The sequence below is a fragment of the Dermacentor albipictus genome, chromosome 3 (genome assembly GCF_038994185.2).
Source record: "Dermacentor albipictus isolate Rhodes 1998 colony chromosome 3, USDA_Dalb.pri_finalv2, whole genome shotgun sequence".
NCBI classification, from domain to species: domain Eukaryota; kingdom Metazoa; phylum Arthropoda; class Arachnida; order Ixodida; family Ixodidae; genus Dermacentor; species Dermacentor albipictus.
The window spans coordinates 47,211,654-47,227,053 of record NC_091823.1 but is presented as its reverse complement, the minus strand read 5'-3'; the positions used below and the strand labels follow the sequence as shown (position 1 = coordinate 47,227,053).

Sequence of the window (15,400 nt, the reverse complement as noted above, 5' to 3'; positions counted from 1 at the left end):
GCAGTTGGATGGCCCAAGGCCATCTGGCTTTGAGCAATGGAACTACTAGCAGTGGAAGTGCTGCTTACCATTTCCTACGGTTCTCCTGCTAGTTTTATTTATGGATAACAAGGTTCTTCTGTGAAATAGCCAACTAACTGCAAAGCCATGATTTTAATTCGTTGTAGACACAAACCTATCATCAAGTGAAGACATGTGCCTTGTTGATCTCAGGACTTGGCAATCTGCTGTTACTTCAGTCGACTGTGAAGAAGTGTTTTTGCAAATAGGTAGATGTTTCTTATCTGTGTGTTGCTTCTCTTATTCTTTCAGGAGCTGCATTTGTAGGATGGCTGGTTGGCAAGGTCTCTTACCGCCGCCAATGTGAGGAAAAGCTCATGAAGCTTCCAAACAGCACCATTGGGGAAGCCCTGAGACGAAAGCGTGGCATCACTTCGCCTGATGTGTAAGTTGCCATTACAGTATACTCTTAGAAATGTTAACAAATATGAATTTGTCAAGTCCCTTGACTGTTCTAGCTTTCAGTTATTACAGCATTTTTTCACTGTTCACTGTTAAAGTGAAAGAATGATAACTGTGCAGGCTACAAAAAAAAGGCCCTTCTCTACGCTTTCAAACAAAAGGAGTAGTGAAAGACACATGCAATTTTTAATAACGGGTTCCCAAAACTACCTCATAAACACATAAATTTGCCTATGTTTTTTCAAGCTACCGTGCCTGGATGAGAATTATTTTTCGCACTCTTTTTGGCTGGTGAAACAGTTTCATTTGTTGCATATGAATGTAGAATGTTGCACTGCAATATTGTAGTCGAAATAAAAAATAATTTTTGCTTTTTGAACTCACATCACCCCATAAGTCACTGCTGCCACATCTAAGATGGCTTTTGCAGCAGGCATTTCACTCATCACATGCCCATACTGGCTTCAGCCATTTATTTGTTCTTTATTAGTGTTTGTTTTGCTATGTTTAAAGATCTAAAGCTTCTAAGTGACTTTCTTACTTTGCTGTTTTCACAGAGTCTTGGGATACCAGGCTGGAGACAATGCTGCACGTGCTGCTCAAGACAAATATTCAGCAGACCTTAGCTCAAAGAGATTGGACCTGCGTAGTTACAATGCACCTCAAGGTTTTGATGACAACCAGAGGCCATCCATGGACAGTGAGTATGCGTCCAGCTTTGAGCACTGTTAAGAGTACTGTGCCATGCACACAGTGGTGTCACCCGCTGTGATAACCGACTGGCAATGGAGTCATGCTGCTGAACTCAAGGTAACAGGTTTGATCCCGGTTGTGGCAGCTGCACTTCAATAAGGGCTAAATGCAAACATGCTTATGTAAACTTATATTTAGGTGCATGTTAAAAAACCCCGGGTGGTCAAAATAAATTGATAATGTCGCACTATGGCTTGCTTCATTATCAGATCGCAGTTCTGGCTTCATTCTAATATTTGCACCGTAACGCAAGGCCACCACTCTGGTGCATTTCTGCTATCTGTTGTATGTTTACAGACGATTTTTCATCAGTGTGCTTTCTCCAGGATGGCTCTGCCTTCTGTCGTATCTTTTTCATCTATCACTCTCTTTGCTTTGCAAAGTCGAGTTCTAATATAAATGAGAGCACTCCTTCCTTGAGAGCAGCTGCATGATTGCTTTGAGATGGCTGCTCGCATGGGACCTTGAATTATTGCATGGAGTGGCAGCTCTTCCAACTTGGAATACGTGCCAGGCTCGAACTGGGAAGAGGACAGCTGGTCGTCTGAAGAAGAGCCAACTTTGACTGCATTGAATGCTGATGCTGTCACTGTGAAAAAGTACTGAGAACAATGGTGTTTTTGAGTCTGCAGCGCATTTTATTCCTTTTGTCAGATGGGAGTGCAATGACCACACCAAGAATGAATTTGCCATTATCCGTGTCATTTTTTTTTCTCTTCTGCATAATAAAAAATTATATTAATTTTATAACATTTAAAAATGCCCGACTTCAGCGCTGCTTCACTTCCAAAATAACCCGACACTGAAAGGGTTAAGACCAGAGTTCTTGAACACTGCAAAATTGCTAGAGAAGTGAAGCAGGAGGCAAAAACGATTCTGGCAGATACCTGTACATTTAAAAACGGAAGCTCTCTGGAGGCTGCGTATTTTTCATACCTGGTACAGACAGGCCAAAAAATGAGGTCCATATGCTCAGCAATTTTTTTACATCATTGGCATCATCAATTGGCCATTTATGCTGTGAATAACACTATCACACCAATTACAGTCATGAGTGATAGATACTACAATGCCAGCAAATGAGGAAACACTCTTATGGTAGCGACGTTTTATGAATATGAGCCCAGAATTTCAATCCCAAACTGAAAAATATCTTGGCTCCAGAAATGTCATGTCTTTGTGTGCGTGGTCCCCTTTAAGGGCACTATCAACTGTTAGTAATGTGCCTTGAGATTACTGGCACGATTGTAACTCACAATGATAATAACAAGCATCATTTTATTAATTACATAAGGAATTATATCTTTAAATTGGCACTGAAATTCAGGCAAAAATGATGGGGGTGACACTCACCAGCGAAACGTGGCATTAAGCCCCTTAAAACCATGTCCATCTATAAATAAATAAATGTACAGGCCACAGCTCATTTCACTTGCTATATCCATAAAGTCATGAAAGTGATGATTTCCTAATATTGAAAGTTATCTCTATTTATCTGTGTATTTGTAACCCGCAAATTGGTTTATAAAACAAGTGGCGCTGCATGGCCTGCTGCCATCCTTCAGACTTCCTACAAGGACAAAACCAACCACAGTCTTTCACTAACTGTACTGCCAGCCGACAGCTAGTTTTAAGGATGACTACATTAGCAGTGCAACGTGCCGTGCCACCTGCCTCAGTCACCTGTTGCCGACGGCACCCGCCTATCCCACTTTCGCTGATGATGCATTAAAGCAACCGCTGACGATCACAAAATGCATGCGTTTGAGATGGCTTAGCATTTTCTTCTTCATAACATAACACAAAAAAGGAAGATGCACAGATGTGTGCTGCCTTTTAGGTGGCGAGCCATCTCTCACTGCACAGTCAGATGCTTATCTGAATTGAACATGTCTGTTACGAGCAGCTAATATTCCTGCTAAAAGTGTTGAGTAGTAGTCAGTCGTCACACAATAGCCACTTTACACCTTGCTTAATTCCAACTGCAATTTATTATTTTATGAGAGACAAGTTCTAACATATAACCGATGTTTGTTTTGTGGATAGCTCCCAGAGCAGCGCACTGGTTCTGTGTCTTCCAAATCACGAGCCCGCCTTGCCTGCTCGTTCGGCACCCGCCTCTTCTTGTTACTTTTTCTCTGGCCGAAATTCCTTGATGCCGCCAAGCACACAAGCTGTCCCTGGCTCACCTTCTGCTTATTTTTTTAATTCTTTTTGACACAAAATTCAAAAAACCTCAAAAGTTCTCACAAACTCCATGTTCACATAAACCAAATTAAGTCCTTGCACTACACTCGTATACTTGATTTGACTCTAAAATCTTGCTACTCAAACACCTCACCAAATTTCTATTGCTTTGCCCACTTTCAGTATGGATGAAAATAAAAGGAAATGAGGGAAAGGAGGAATGCAGGGATGGATCCATCAAGGTTCCATACCGCGTGCCGCACTCTGACAACAACACTGCCCAAAATGGCCGTTCTCGAGTGTATGGCTGTTGTAGCTGTACAATATTAAACATCTTTGATATTGTTTGTAAAAACATTGATTTCTGTCTCCCATCTTTCAGAGAGCTCATTTCTTGCGCATCCTGTCAACTCTTTCACATGTGCTAGCCAAAAAGTTCATAGCATTGTGCAGCATGTCGCCAAAGGGCAAGATAAACTTTACTGTGCCACACCGGTTAAGGGTTCTGAACTGAAACAAAACCGTAACTAAATCAGTGTGTGCTAAACCCAAACCGAACCATTATTATTTTTTTTTTTTTGGTTTGGCACCCTGGTTCCAAGCAGCATTGTCATAGCAAAAATTATCCCAAAGAGGCACCAGCAAGTGACTCCAAGGTAGTGGGACCCAAAATTAAGTAATGTAAACGTAAATGTTCATATTGCAATAATTTAGAAGCGAACACTAGCCTTATCACATGTGCAGAGTTGTTCAGTGCCTCATGGCAAAAAAAAAAAAAGAAAATTAATGAGCAGTATGTTCATGCTGCTGTTATTAAAACTTGTTTCCCCACCTGGCTTTACACCATTGGCGGTAGCCCAGTAGCTATAGCACTGTGCTGCTGAGCTCAATGTTGAGGGTTCAATCTAGGCCATGGTGGCCGCATTTAGTGGAAACAAAACGCAAGAAATGCTTGTGTACTTAGATTTAGGTGCATTTTAAAGAACCCCAGCTGGTCAAAATTATTCTGAGGTCCCCCACTACAGCATGCCTTATGATCACATCATTGTTTTGGCACGTAAGACCCCACAACATATTTTTTTAATCTGGCTTGAACCCCTTAACTGCCATAATAAATTTTGAAGAAGATCAATGAACAGTGCAGATCTTTTTTTTTTTTAACATGCAGTTTCTGTTTTCTTTGCTTAAAGTATGGTACCAGCAATACCTGTTCCGCTTTTATTGCTCTTGTTGAAGTAATTTGCTGAGCAAGTTGTGTATTAGTATTTATTTATCGGTCAAAATTACAAGGTTATGCAAGCTTTGTCATGGCGAGTTGGCTCATCATCAGCAGTTAAAGGGTTAAACTATACGTAAGATTAACATAGCAACAAAGTAAACATCACAGCAAGCCATAGCAACAAGCCAGAACAGCCATTGGAGCAGTTAAGCAGGGTAACATTTACTGATCTTTATGGGGACACTGAGCTTCAGCTGCAGTGACATTTCATAATTTTTTGTTATGGCTGTCAGGTTAAAGAGGCCCTGTGTCTTTTCTTTTTGCTCCTCCATCAGACCCACATGTCGGCGAGATGCCAGAGAACCTCCCGCCAGCTAAGTACTCAACGGCGTCGTACGAAGAGCTGCGTCGACAAAACCGCGAGGAGTACGAGAGGCGCCTGTCAGCGCCACCACCATCATCGCAGCTACCGCCACTTGCCTTGTCACAGCCACCCCCAGCTGCTCCTTCGCAGCCATCTGTGCAGCCTCCTTCACAAACGTTTGAAGAAAGGCCACATAGGGGCTATCCTTCCAGAATCCCCAGCACCGGGTCAGCACCATTGGGTGGCAGCACAGGTGCGATTTGCCTCATAATGCCTGTGTTGCATGAGCCTAGCCAAAAGCCACTTTATGTAAATAAGCTTGATGCGTGTGGTGCCTCTGCTGCAAGTATACAGCGATGGAGCAAAAGTAGATCTTTAGTTGCCACTGAGCCACTCTTACTAGCAGTGCTGCATCGCAGCCTTCATATGCCCACACAACTGTTATTGCGAGGCTTATCTAACTAAAGTGACATCCAAGAAAATTAAAACAAGATGGAGGTTCACAGGAAGATGGAATTTCGAAGTGATTGAGCAAGAATGCCTCCAGAGTCAACATTTCAACACAGGGACTTGTCTTCATCAAGGCACTGATGAAAACAAGGCCTCTTGTTGAAATGTTAGCTTCGGAGACATCCTTTGTTCAACAACAATTGACCAATTTAAGGAACTTAGTTGTAGCTCATATCTGCAAGCTGGAGAAAGTCTTGTAAAAGGGGAATAAAAACCAAGTGGAATAGTTTTACATTATCGCGACCCAGGTTCCTCAAAAAGAAAGCCTTGCAGTGGAAGAAAAACTGACCTTTATTCCAGGATAAAGCCTGGTGCCATGAGCTTTCCAGGTCACTCGCTGTACCAACTGAGCTAACCAAGAGGCTACCCAATAAAGCGAGCTCAAATTTATTAACAGCGTAAAGTGCAGGGAGCATTCAATAAACAGGGGGCTTAATGTTGAGGTACTAAGATATGAAAATTTTTCATTATTAATGGTGAGAAGGCTGCACATTGTTTGTAAACTAGGTATTCGAAAAATGTTCTGTTTCCAATTCACTTCTCGCACTATCTGATGTGTGTTGAATTCAGACAAAAACTATTCGCACACCCATAGTTGCATGCGACATGAACGTGATGCTAGCAGTTTAGGTTGTGTTGCACAAATTCAGCTCAGTGCTTTCCACCAACATGTAAGCTTGGACTTACTCTGTTCAAGCGAAGATGAACAGGCACACTTGCTATAGCTGTCAGCTGGTTGCCCGCAGGCCCAATCACTGCTTCTAAAACCATCAGTCTAGCCAATGTGCACGATCTCGGGCCCTATTACTGATGAGCCCCTCAGTAAGCGACAAACTTCTTGTGATGGTTTGCTGCCCGCCACCACGCAGGTCAGTAGTGATTTTCCATCTTGGCTACACATCTTTGGCTGTAGAGGCCTCATCAGCTCTGTTTTGCTGGATGTTGACATCCGTAGTTACGCTGACAAGCTATTTGCATTGGCCATACGACTCTCTGAAAGCGAAGAAGCCACTCCAACGAAAACGAGAGTACAGACAGCCGATTTTCCTGACATCGAGTGCATGGATCACATCTGAAAATTCAACATAGGCACATACGGCATCCAGAATTTCAGTCACCGTTATACATTGGTCCAGTAGAGAAGGTGGCAGGGTTATGTGGGCATTCAAGAATAGATTTCAGGGCAGTACACGTGAACCTCGTTATAACGCAATGGCATATAACGAAATAATGAATATAACGACTGTTACGTCTCAGTACCACAAAGGCGTTAATTGGACGTTTGCCACGAGCCAAACCACCACCAATTCATCAGTGCCTATCCAGAGGTCAACGCAGCATGGATACTGACTCTTGACGGGTCCCACAAAAGGCCATCACCCCACCAGCACCTGGCAGCCTGAGCAAAGGATAAAAAGGAGGGGAACAACTTCGATAATCTGGGAGTTGCAAGTTGCTTTCTTACCACACATTCCAAACCAGTCTCTTCGGAGTCGGAGTTACTGCGAGTTGTTGCGAGCATGGGTGTGGTATCGCTGCAGAGTCGAGGAGTGTGATTTGCTGCTGGACAGTCTTCAGATTCCCTAGTCAACTCGCTTAGGGAAGACAACGGTATTAAATGTGGAGACTTTTCGAGCAGAGGAGACAGGGTCCTGATGTGAACTCGGACGTTTAACTTGATCCTGCACGGAGTAGGCGTCCATACTGGAGCTGTGTAACTAAACCGATAAACCCTTTTCCTTCATTTTCTAAAACCACGCATAACAATCGATGGGCTTGGTGGGTTCCTTGCCCTAGTGTTACGCTAAGCCGGAACACGACGTAAACGCAAATCTCCTTGAGATGCCCATAGACAACCATGTATTTTAAACCTAGGTTTAATAAAATAAAATTGTTCTGCCAGTCAGTATAACGAGCCAAATCTGTCTCTGAAACCAAAAATAGTGACTGTTGCGTAATGATGGGCTGCACTTGTTCTGCGTGGCAGTTCGAAATTTGCACGTGAAATACGCCGTCAAGCAACAACTATACTCTCTCACCGTCACGCACATGGTGGCCGTGCGCGAGTAGCGCTTCTTTCATATGTTATTGCATCTCCCTCCCTCTCGCTGCAGCACCTAGCTGACGAAGCAAGGTGCACCCTCCGAGATTGCAATCTCAGAGGCCACGCCTAGCCGCGCCACGCCTCATATCGATGATGATACTTGTACGTGGTGTGCTAAAAACCAGTGCCTCTCTCTCTCTCTTGCTGTAGTGCACTGCACTGTGCTGACACAGCATGCCAGCTATGAGCCGGCTACGACCCAGCCAAGCCAAGCTGGCAGGTTCACATAGCAGAACCGTGGGGCCATGAGAAAATGGCGGATCAAAAAGTTTCGCTTGTTTAGGCATATGGACACCGGAATCGCCGAATGATCTCAGAAAAAGGATGTGCTATGAGCTCATAACTAACCCTTTGGGTGATTTTAGAGGAAGTGAAAGCTCATTTCAATAGTTACTGGCGATCAATAAGAGCAAGAGCGCCACCACGACGAGAATTCACACTGAGGCGGGAGCTACGGGGGCTGCCATATTGGACAGCACCATTTGTTAACTTGCATAAACATTATGAACATTAAACTCGTCAAATAATGTACTTTATCATAGTGCACAAAAACCACAGAAGCCCAAAAACATTCGGGGCATGTGCAGTGATTACTATTTCTTTATGTACGTAATCTGCTTACGTTTGGCTACAAACGCTATTGTAAACCTGTCTGTTCGAACATAAGCACGCTGTCGTAACTGCTGTCGCATCAGGTGCTAAAAAGTCGCATGTTGCACACACTGTATATTCTTTTGCTGTTGTTTTCAATTTTCATCGCATACATGGCAGTGTAGTGCTTGGGCGGGCCGTGGTGCCGTAGTTTTCTTTGCTTGTCTGCAGTTGTGCATGCCATGGGGCATATACTGCAGTAAATGACAGTTTTCATTATAATGAATTAATGGATATAACGAAGTCATTTCCGTTTCCCCTTCAACTTCTTTGTAATGTGGTTTGTGTATATTTCTGTCTGGTTCAATTATTTGTTTACACTAGTTGTGGGCCTTGAAGGGACACTAAAGGCAAATACTAAGTTGACGCGGACTGTTTAAATACCTTTCCAGAAACCTCACAACGCTTGTTTTGTGCCGAGAAAAGACTTAGTTTGCAAGAAAATTGTATCTGAAGTGTTATAATACCTTTTTCGAAATTTAAATCTCCCGCCACTTAACCAGGGTAGTGGTGACGTTGCATACGCCATCACCCCCCTTTTCTGCTGTCAGTGAGTAAAACGGCGCCCGACAGACAGTGGCACCAAGCCAAGACAGAGCGGCGTATTCACTGCTGCAGCTGCTTTTTGGTCAAGTGGTGTAGACCGTTCGAGTATCCTGTGACATCACATGGAAGTTGAATTCTCTTCTACTTGCAGTTTATGCGAATTTCACGAGCCAGCAAAACCAGCGCAGCACTACGCAATCAGGAAAGTACTGAAATGTGAAAGCGTGGGCGGCGCAGAGTCAAATGAAAATGAAACCTTTAAACGGCCCACGCCATTGTCAATAGTAATTTCAGTGAGTTCTTTTTTCTAAACATGAACTGGAACTGGAAAAGTAGCACTTTATTTCATATTATAATACAATATGAGGATGTTTTTTGCAACACGTAGTTGAGTACTAGTGACAGAATTTAACTGACCAGTGCTTTTGTCATCGGGCAAGTGCTTGAATGTCGCGGGGAAGTCTCTAATCTTGTCCTGCATTTACCTCAATTTCTCGACTATTAAGGCTCTGTTTGCGATAATATTGACACCTTAGAGATTCTCGAGCAATAATCTATCACTTTTGCTTGACTTATTTGTCTTTATTGTCCCTTCAAAGGCGAATAATAGTTGCAGAATGGTAAAAGTAACAAGCTGGTGGCATCTGCCACCATTCTATTTCAAAGAGGATGTTCATAATATCCATCCATTAAAGCGATTGGCGACTGTAAACGTAGAAAAGGGAAAAAGACTAGGACGGAGCATGACATCAGGCAGCTCCTCTAACGCTGCCCCACACTTCATTTGGGGTCCTATTTGTGCGTTGGCTCTTGGGAAATAGGCCCTCCAAGGTTTATGGACCTTTCATGGCAATTGTTTGATTCGTGGTAGCTTTTAGTGACGCCCTCGTCACAATCAGCCTTTGCTAAGCTCTCTCCCCATACTGTCCACGCTTGGCAGCTAGAAATTACCATTTGCTTATAACATGGTTGTCCCAACATGTGATCATGTCAGATTAAGGTTTAATGTCTTCTACCAGTGCTCTCGGTGCCCACTCTTCTGAAAAGACAACAGGTGTGACCCCACTGTGCAGCTGCTACATTCGCATATTGCAACGAAGACAATAATTGTGCGCGTTGCAATAAACAACCGAAATTGCACAAGTATATCGAGAGAAAATACGCGCAGAGTGGTTGGCAAGAACCTGCACAAGTGCACATCATTTAAAGCCTACCGGAAACCAAATACAACGGGTCGACTCCACCGAGCAGGGTTGCAAGTTGGGCCAATTTTTCGACAGGTAAAAGGCAGAGGGGCTGGCTTCATAGAGAGCAGGCTTATGAAGGCTGGCTGCATTACGTAATGCTACCTCCTAGTTTCTTTACTTTTTCCACGCCAATTTTCCATGAGATTTTCCTTTATTTTCCAGTTACTTCTTTCAAGAAAATGCTGTTTTATGCATTGAAGCACCAAAGTAACTGGAACACCAATGCATTTCGTCAGATACTTTGAAAATTAGCATTTGGAAACTGATGCAGTCCAGAGAATACATTCCAAGTGGATACACCTTGCGAATCCACCGACTATAATTCGTAGATTTACATATGTGCTGTAAAATAATTAAATAACAAGTTAGGGTAATTATGTCAATGATTCAATTAGGCATTTTGATTTCGCATAGAAGTAGTAATGGCCACTTCATCAAATAATTTAGATCAAGGGTTAGGAATGTGCTATGTACCACAGGCAATTTTGGATTTTAGACTTAAAAATAACACCTGGCATATATACAAACGTTATATGAAGGTATCCATTAAGTTGCTTATAAACCTTGTATGCTGACTTTGTCTTGGTTTGCCAAAATGCACATTGACAGTGGCGACTATTGCAATCACCCAGGACCAACCCATCCAAACACACATAGCAGTGAAAGTGTTGAGAGTGCACATTAGGCACTTTGCCTGTGCCCGTTCCCATCATCTGGCAGCACTACCCTCAGAAAGGCTGTAGGCATCATTTTGTACTGCGATTTCGGATTCCGCCTTCCATCAGGCTTCACCCCCACAACTAAGCCATCGATTCCTCCATGGTGTTTGGCTCGACCTGCAGTGCACCAGGAATTAGGAAAAAATCTGAGCTGTCATCACCTGCTTTTAAACAACTAACTCTGCTCCTTTTGCACGAGAGGTACACCGACCACGTACATATTTATACTGATGTATCGGCAACTCTCCAGTGTTCCTCTGGAGCCATGGTTTTCCCAGCGAAAGCCACCACCATCAGTTTCAAGATGCATCACCTAACGACACTGACGGCTTCGGAACTTGCAGCTCTTCGCGCTGCACTTCCATCTTGCCAGCCAACAACCTCGAAGATGTTCAATATTCAGTGACTCGAAGGCAGCACTGCAGTCTTTGCTATCAGCCCTGCAGCGTGGATCACACAAACAACTGGTATTCGAAATCAGCGGGCTAATCCATAGCTTGACTGAGGACACCATGTGACATTTCAGTGGCTTCCAAGTCACTGCGGCATCATAGGGAACAAACCACCGATAACGCTGCTTGGTCGGCTCTTCAAGGTGACGAAGAGGAGCCGATACTGTTATCAGGGACAGATGCTGTGGATGCTCAACCGTGATATCACATTCTCCTTGTGGAATGCAGGAAGCTTACAGAACAACCGGCTGCATAACCTAGACTCCTCTCTATGCGTTTGCATTCCAGCTAGACTCTGCTGTTGCGAAGCTACCCTGCTTTGTCAAATATGGCTAGGGGTGACTTTCACTAAGTTTTTTATTCCGAATCGGATGGGCCGACGACGCGTCGTGTGATGACTGTGGTAGCGAGGAGACTCTTCAATACCTTCTTTGTGACTGTCCTCGCAACAATTTACAGAGACGATCGCTCGCAATCGCGATAGCGCACTTTGACCAAAGACCTCTAACAGAGGAACGTATTTTGGAATGCCGACATCAAAAGCCATCACAGTGGAATGCGACGAGGGCACTGTTGCAGCTTTTAAGGGCAACAGACTTGAACAAGCAGCTGTAGCCTGAACAGATGTTTATAGTGCTTCAAGTGCTACTGTGCTGTGCGGTGATGGTACGCAGTGACAATGACCGACTGTGATTGTATGTCTGTGCTCATTTCTTTCTTTGTCTCTACTTTGCTATCACTTTACCTCCCGTCCTGTCTCTCCCCAGCGTAGTGTAGCAAACTGGATGTTCCCGTCCGGTTAATCTCCCTGCCTTTCCTCTTTCTTCTGTCTCTCTCTCTTTGTATGCTGACCACATCTGTCCAGCTTTGTTCTGCATAGCAAAAAAATAACTTCCCTCATAAAACCTGCTCATGTACAAACCTGCACAAGCACACTGATGTGTTAATGGAATGGTGAATTATATTTAACCTTTCCTTTGATTTAGCCACTCATTATGTGCCATTGGGTTCTTCACAAGTCTTCCAGAATGGGCATGCCCCACTATGTACGATTCCTGCATAAAACATTAATATATAACATCTGCTAACAAATATCACTAAAGCACAATGATCTGTTAATAGAATGGTTGATTATATTTCATGACTTCATGAATTCTTTCATGATTTAGCCATTCAGTGTGTGCCACTGGAGGTGTGCCTGTTTTTGACTAATCCTCTCCTCCAGAATGACTATTTCCCACTGTGACACAATATGTATAGAATCCCTAAACGTTGCTTGATAAGTGTCATATTTTCTGTGCACGCACCTACCATCACCAAATTGTATGCATTGCCATTATCTGTGAAGCATTTAATTAACCACTTAAGAGGAAGCTTTTGCTCGGGTGCTCCTATCTAAACACATGTAAAAGGAGAATTCATTTTTCTCGTCAACCAATGCACCAAACTTAACGACGTTTGTTGCATTGAAAAGAAAAACTTAAAATCTAGTGACTGTTTGTTTCTAATTTTCGATTTAGGTCGTCAATGTTTTGTTAAAAATTGACTAAAATCGCAAATTTTTAGAAAACGAAACTATCAAGTTTTACAACTCTGTAACTCGGAAATGAAAAACATTATCAAAATTATGTGAATTCAATCTAATAGTGCATCTAAAGCAGACGAAATTGACATGTTACACATGAATCTAAAGAAATTTTGCAATATTGAAATACAGTCTTTACAGAGCCCTTGTACACAATGCAACAAATTCACAAAAGACATAAATTGACATACGGAATTTGTCCGCTTTGAATGATCTAATAGATGCTGTTTACAGAACCGCGATATCTGTTCTTGATGCAGAGCTGTTCATTTGTAAACGTCATGCTTCTATTTTTTCCCAACTTTAGAATTTTTGAAAGTTCAGGCCCTAAATCGAAAATCTACGACCTACAGTCACTAGAATTTAACTTTACCTTTGAAATGGAACAAATTTCATTAAAATCTGGCCAGGAGTTATCTCAGAAAAGCGTTTCTGTGTTTTACATGTATTTGAATAGGCCGCGTCGGAGTTGGGCCCAAGCTAAAGATTCCTATTAAGCTTCACTTCTCATAGATCCAAACACGTGCATCGGATCAGCATGGGTATTACAGCGAAACTGTTTGCCTGTAGTTGGTCAGGATTTTTTATGGCTTGCTCACGCAAAAACAAATGGCAGCTGGAAGACATTGTGTTTGAGTCTCTGTGCAACAGAATTATGTTTTCTCGTATATTTGAATTAAAGTCCAATGCTATCATAACTGCAGGTTGTGTGTAAGTCATACTTTACAAATTTTGTGATGCATTTTAATTTCTTAAGCTCAGTTAGTTCACTAATGCACTTGCCCTAAGCGCAGGGCCTATAAGAATGGGGATTTATGCTGTGCTAACGGTATTGCCACCTAGCAGCCACTCAAACAGACCTCGAATGGCAGCTGGAAAAGGGCTTTCTCATTCAGTTTCTGCTTAACAGATTTATGTTTTCTTGTACACTCGAATAACAATCCGAAGCTATCTTGTCTGCAGCTGCGTATAAGTCGTACAATACACACTTTCTGACAGAATTTACTATTAAGCATTAATTTTTTTCAATAATGTACTTGCGCTTGGCAGAGGGCCTAGAAGAATGAGGATGTATGCTGCACTGCAGCACACGTGCGTGCATGACGTACATTGCTTGTGGTGGTGTTTGTGTAACGTCATCTAACGTCGGCAACAGCTTTGCTGTGCATCCACTTTCACAGAGCGGAATGGAGGCAGATGTTTTCTTTTTTCTTTTTTTACACTTTGTCCATTCCAAATGCTGAAACTGTAACCGAAATGAATACTGAATAGTATATGTAATATTTCATTGGAATATTTGCACAAGCCTAATCTGACCTTTTGTGACTGCAGCATACAATAAAATTACCCTTGACCAAGTAGCGTTGGACAGCAGCAGCTATAATATTCTACTGCTAAGCGTGAGGTTGTGGTGATACTCGTGGGTTTCCCACATTCCAGTGAAAGTGGTATGCCGAAACACTTTTGCATTTAGATTTAAGTGGTCGTTAAGGACCCTAGGTACCTAGTCTTAATCGATCCAGAACCATCAAACTACACCATTTCTTATCGCCCATATGCTGCTTTAGGACCTAAAACCCCACGATTTTTAATTGCACAGCATAGCAGATTCTAACTGTTGCACTTGACCATAGAACATGCTTCTGATGCTTCTGCCCTTGAAATGTACCACGAGTTTTCAGAGATAATGCCACCTTTTGTTGCCGCTCTAGCTTTTATCATCTCCAGCAGCCTTTTATTTTCCTTTTTTCTTCCTTGACAGGCAAGAAGAACAAGTATGGAGACGCTTGGGAAGAATAGGGACTTTACTACCTCCTAGAAAACACTTGTCTTCATGGTGAAAGGAAGAATACATATAGTCTCCCAGCAGACAGCATGGTTTAGCACGAATATAAGTAAATATGGAATGTTCTCAATGTGTGCCTTCTATGTGTTCTTATTGGGTAACCATAGATGACACCTGCTCATTACCTTCGGTAGCTTTTACGAAGGTACACGGCAGGAGCATGAGATTTTTTTTTTCTTGCTTCTTTCTTTCTTTTCATGACAGCTCACATCCCTGCGATTGTGATGCAAAACAGTGCCACATAAATTAATCAAAACGGTACTGCAAAAATAGACTTTTCTTTTGCACTCATGATGTTTATGCAGGTGTCACACATATGTCTTTGCCAGGCGAGGTCAATGAAGGCGCAAGCAAATGCCATAAAATAAAGTTGGAATATACTTTGGTGATTCAATCACTTGTTTCGTTTTAAAAACCAGGTCGAGCATGTGCACTGACTTCGTGTTGGGTTCATTCTATGCGTGCATGCTTGGTATGTGCCTGACTGCAGGTGTAGCACACCATTTCTTCATATGGCATTCGTAGTGTGACGCTGCGGCAGAAAATGCGGCTAGGAAACAATGTCTTGGATGCGACCTGCAATGTCCATTAAAAATGCTTTATATAACAACGTGCACCACTGTTTTAACTTTTTTGTCAGCCAGCCTTGTCGACTGGATGGCCTACAACAACCTAATTGTGAATTATGCTTGCATTTGATGAAATATCATTTGATATGCCGCAGCAACGATCATGCTTTGGAGGAGGTGGTAAGG

At 42.7% G+C, this 15,400-nt stretch overlaps 1 protein-coding gene across 2 annotated transcripts in view; it reads left to right on the top strand.

Annotated features, from left to right (window-relative positions):
• Positions 1–14,715, top strand: part of asrij (OCIA domain-containing protein asrij) — a 30,220-nt gene extending 15,505 nt beyond the window's left edge. For both annotated transcript variants that reach the window (XM_065426937.1, XM_065426938.2), the window contains exons 5-8: positions 313–445; positions 1,020–1,162; positions 4,957–5,238; positions 14,562–14,715. In XM_065426937.1, the coding sequence (XP_065283009.1) occupies positions 313–445; positions 1,020–1,162; positions 4,957–5,238; positions 14,562–14,599 (596 nt within the window). In that variant the 3' untranslated portion in view covers positions 14,600–14,715. The remainder of the gene's footprint in view (positions 1–312; positions 446–1,019; positions 1,163–4,956; positions 5,239–14,561) is intronic.
• Positions 14,716–15,400: the final 685 nt, after the last annotated feature.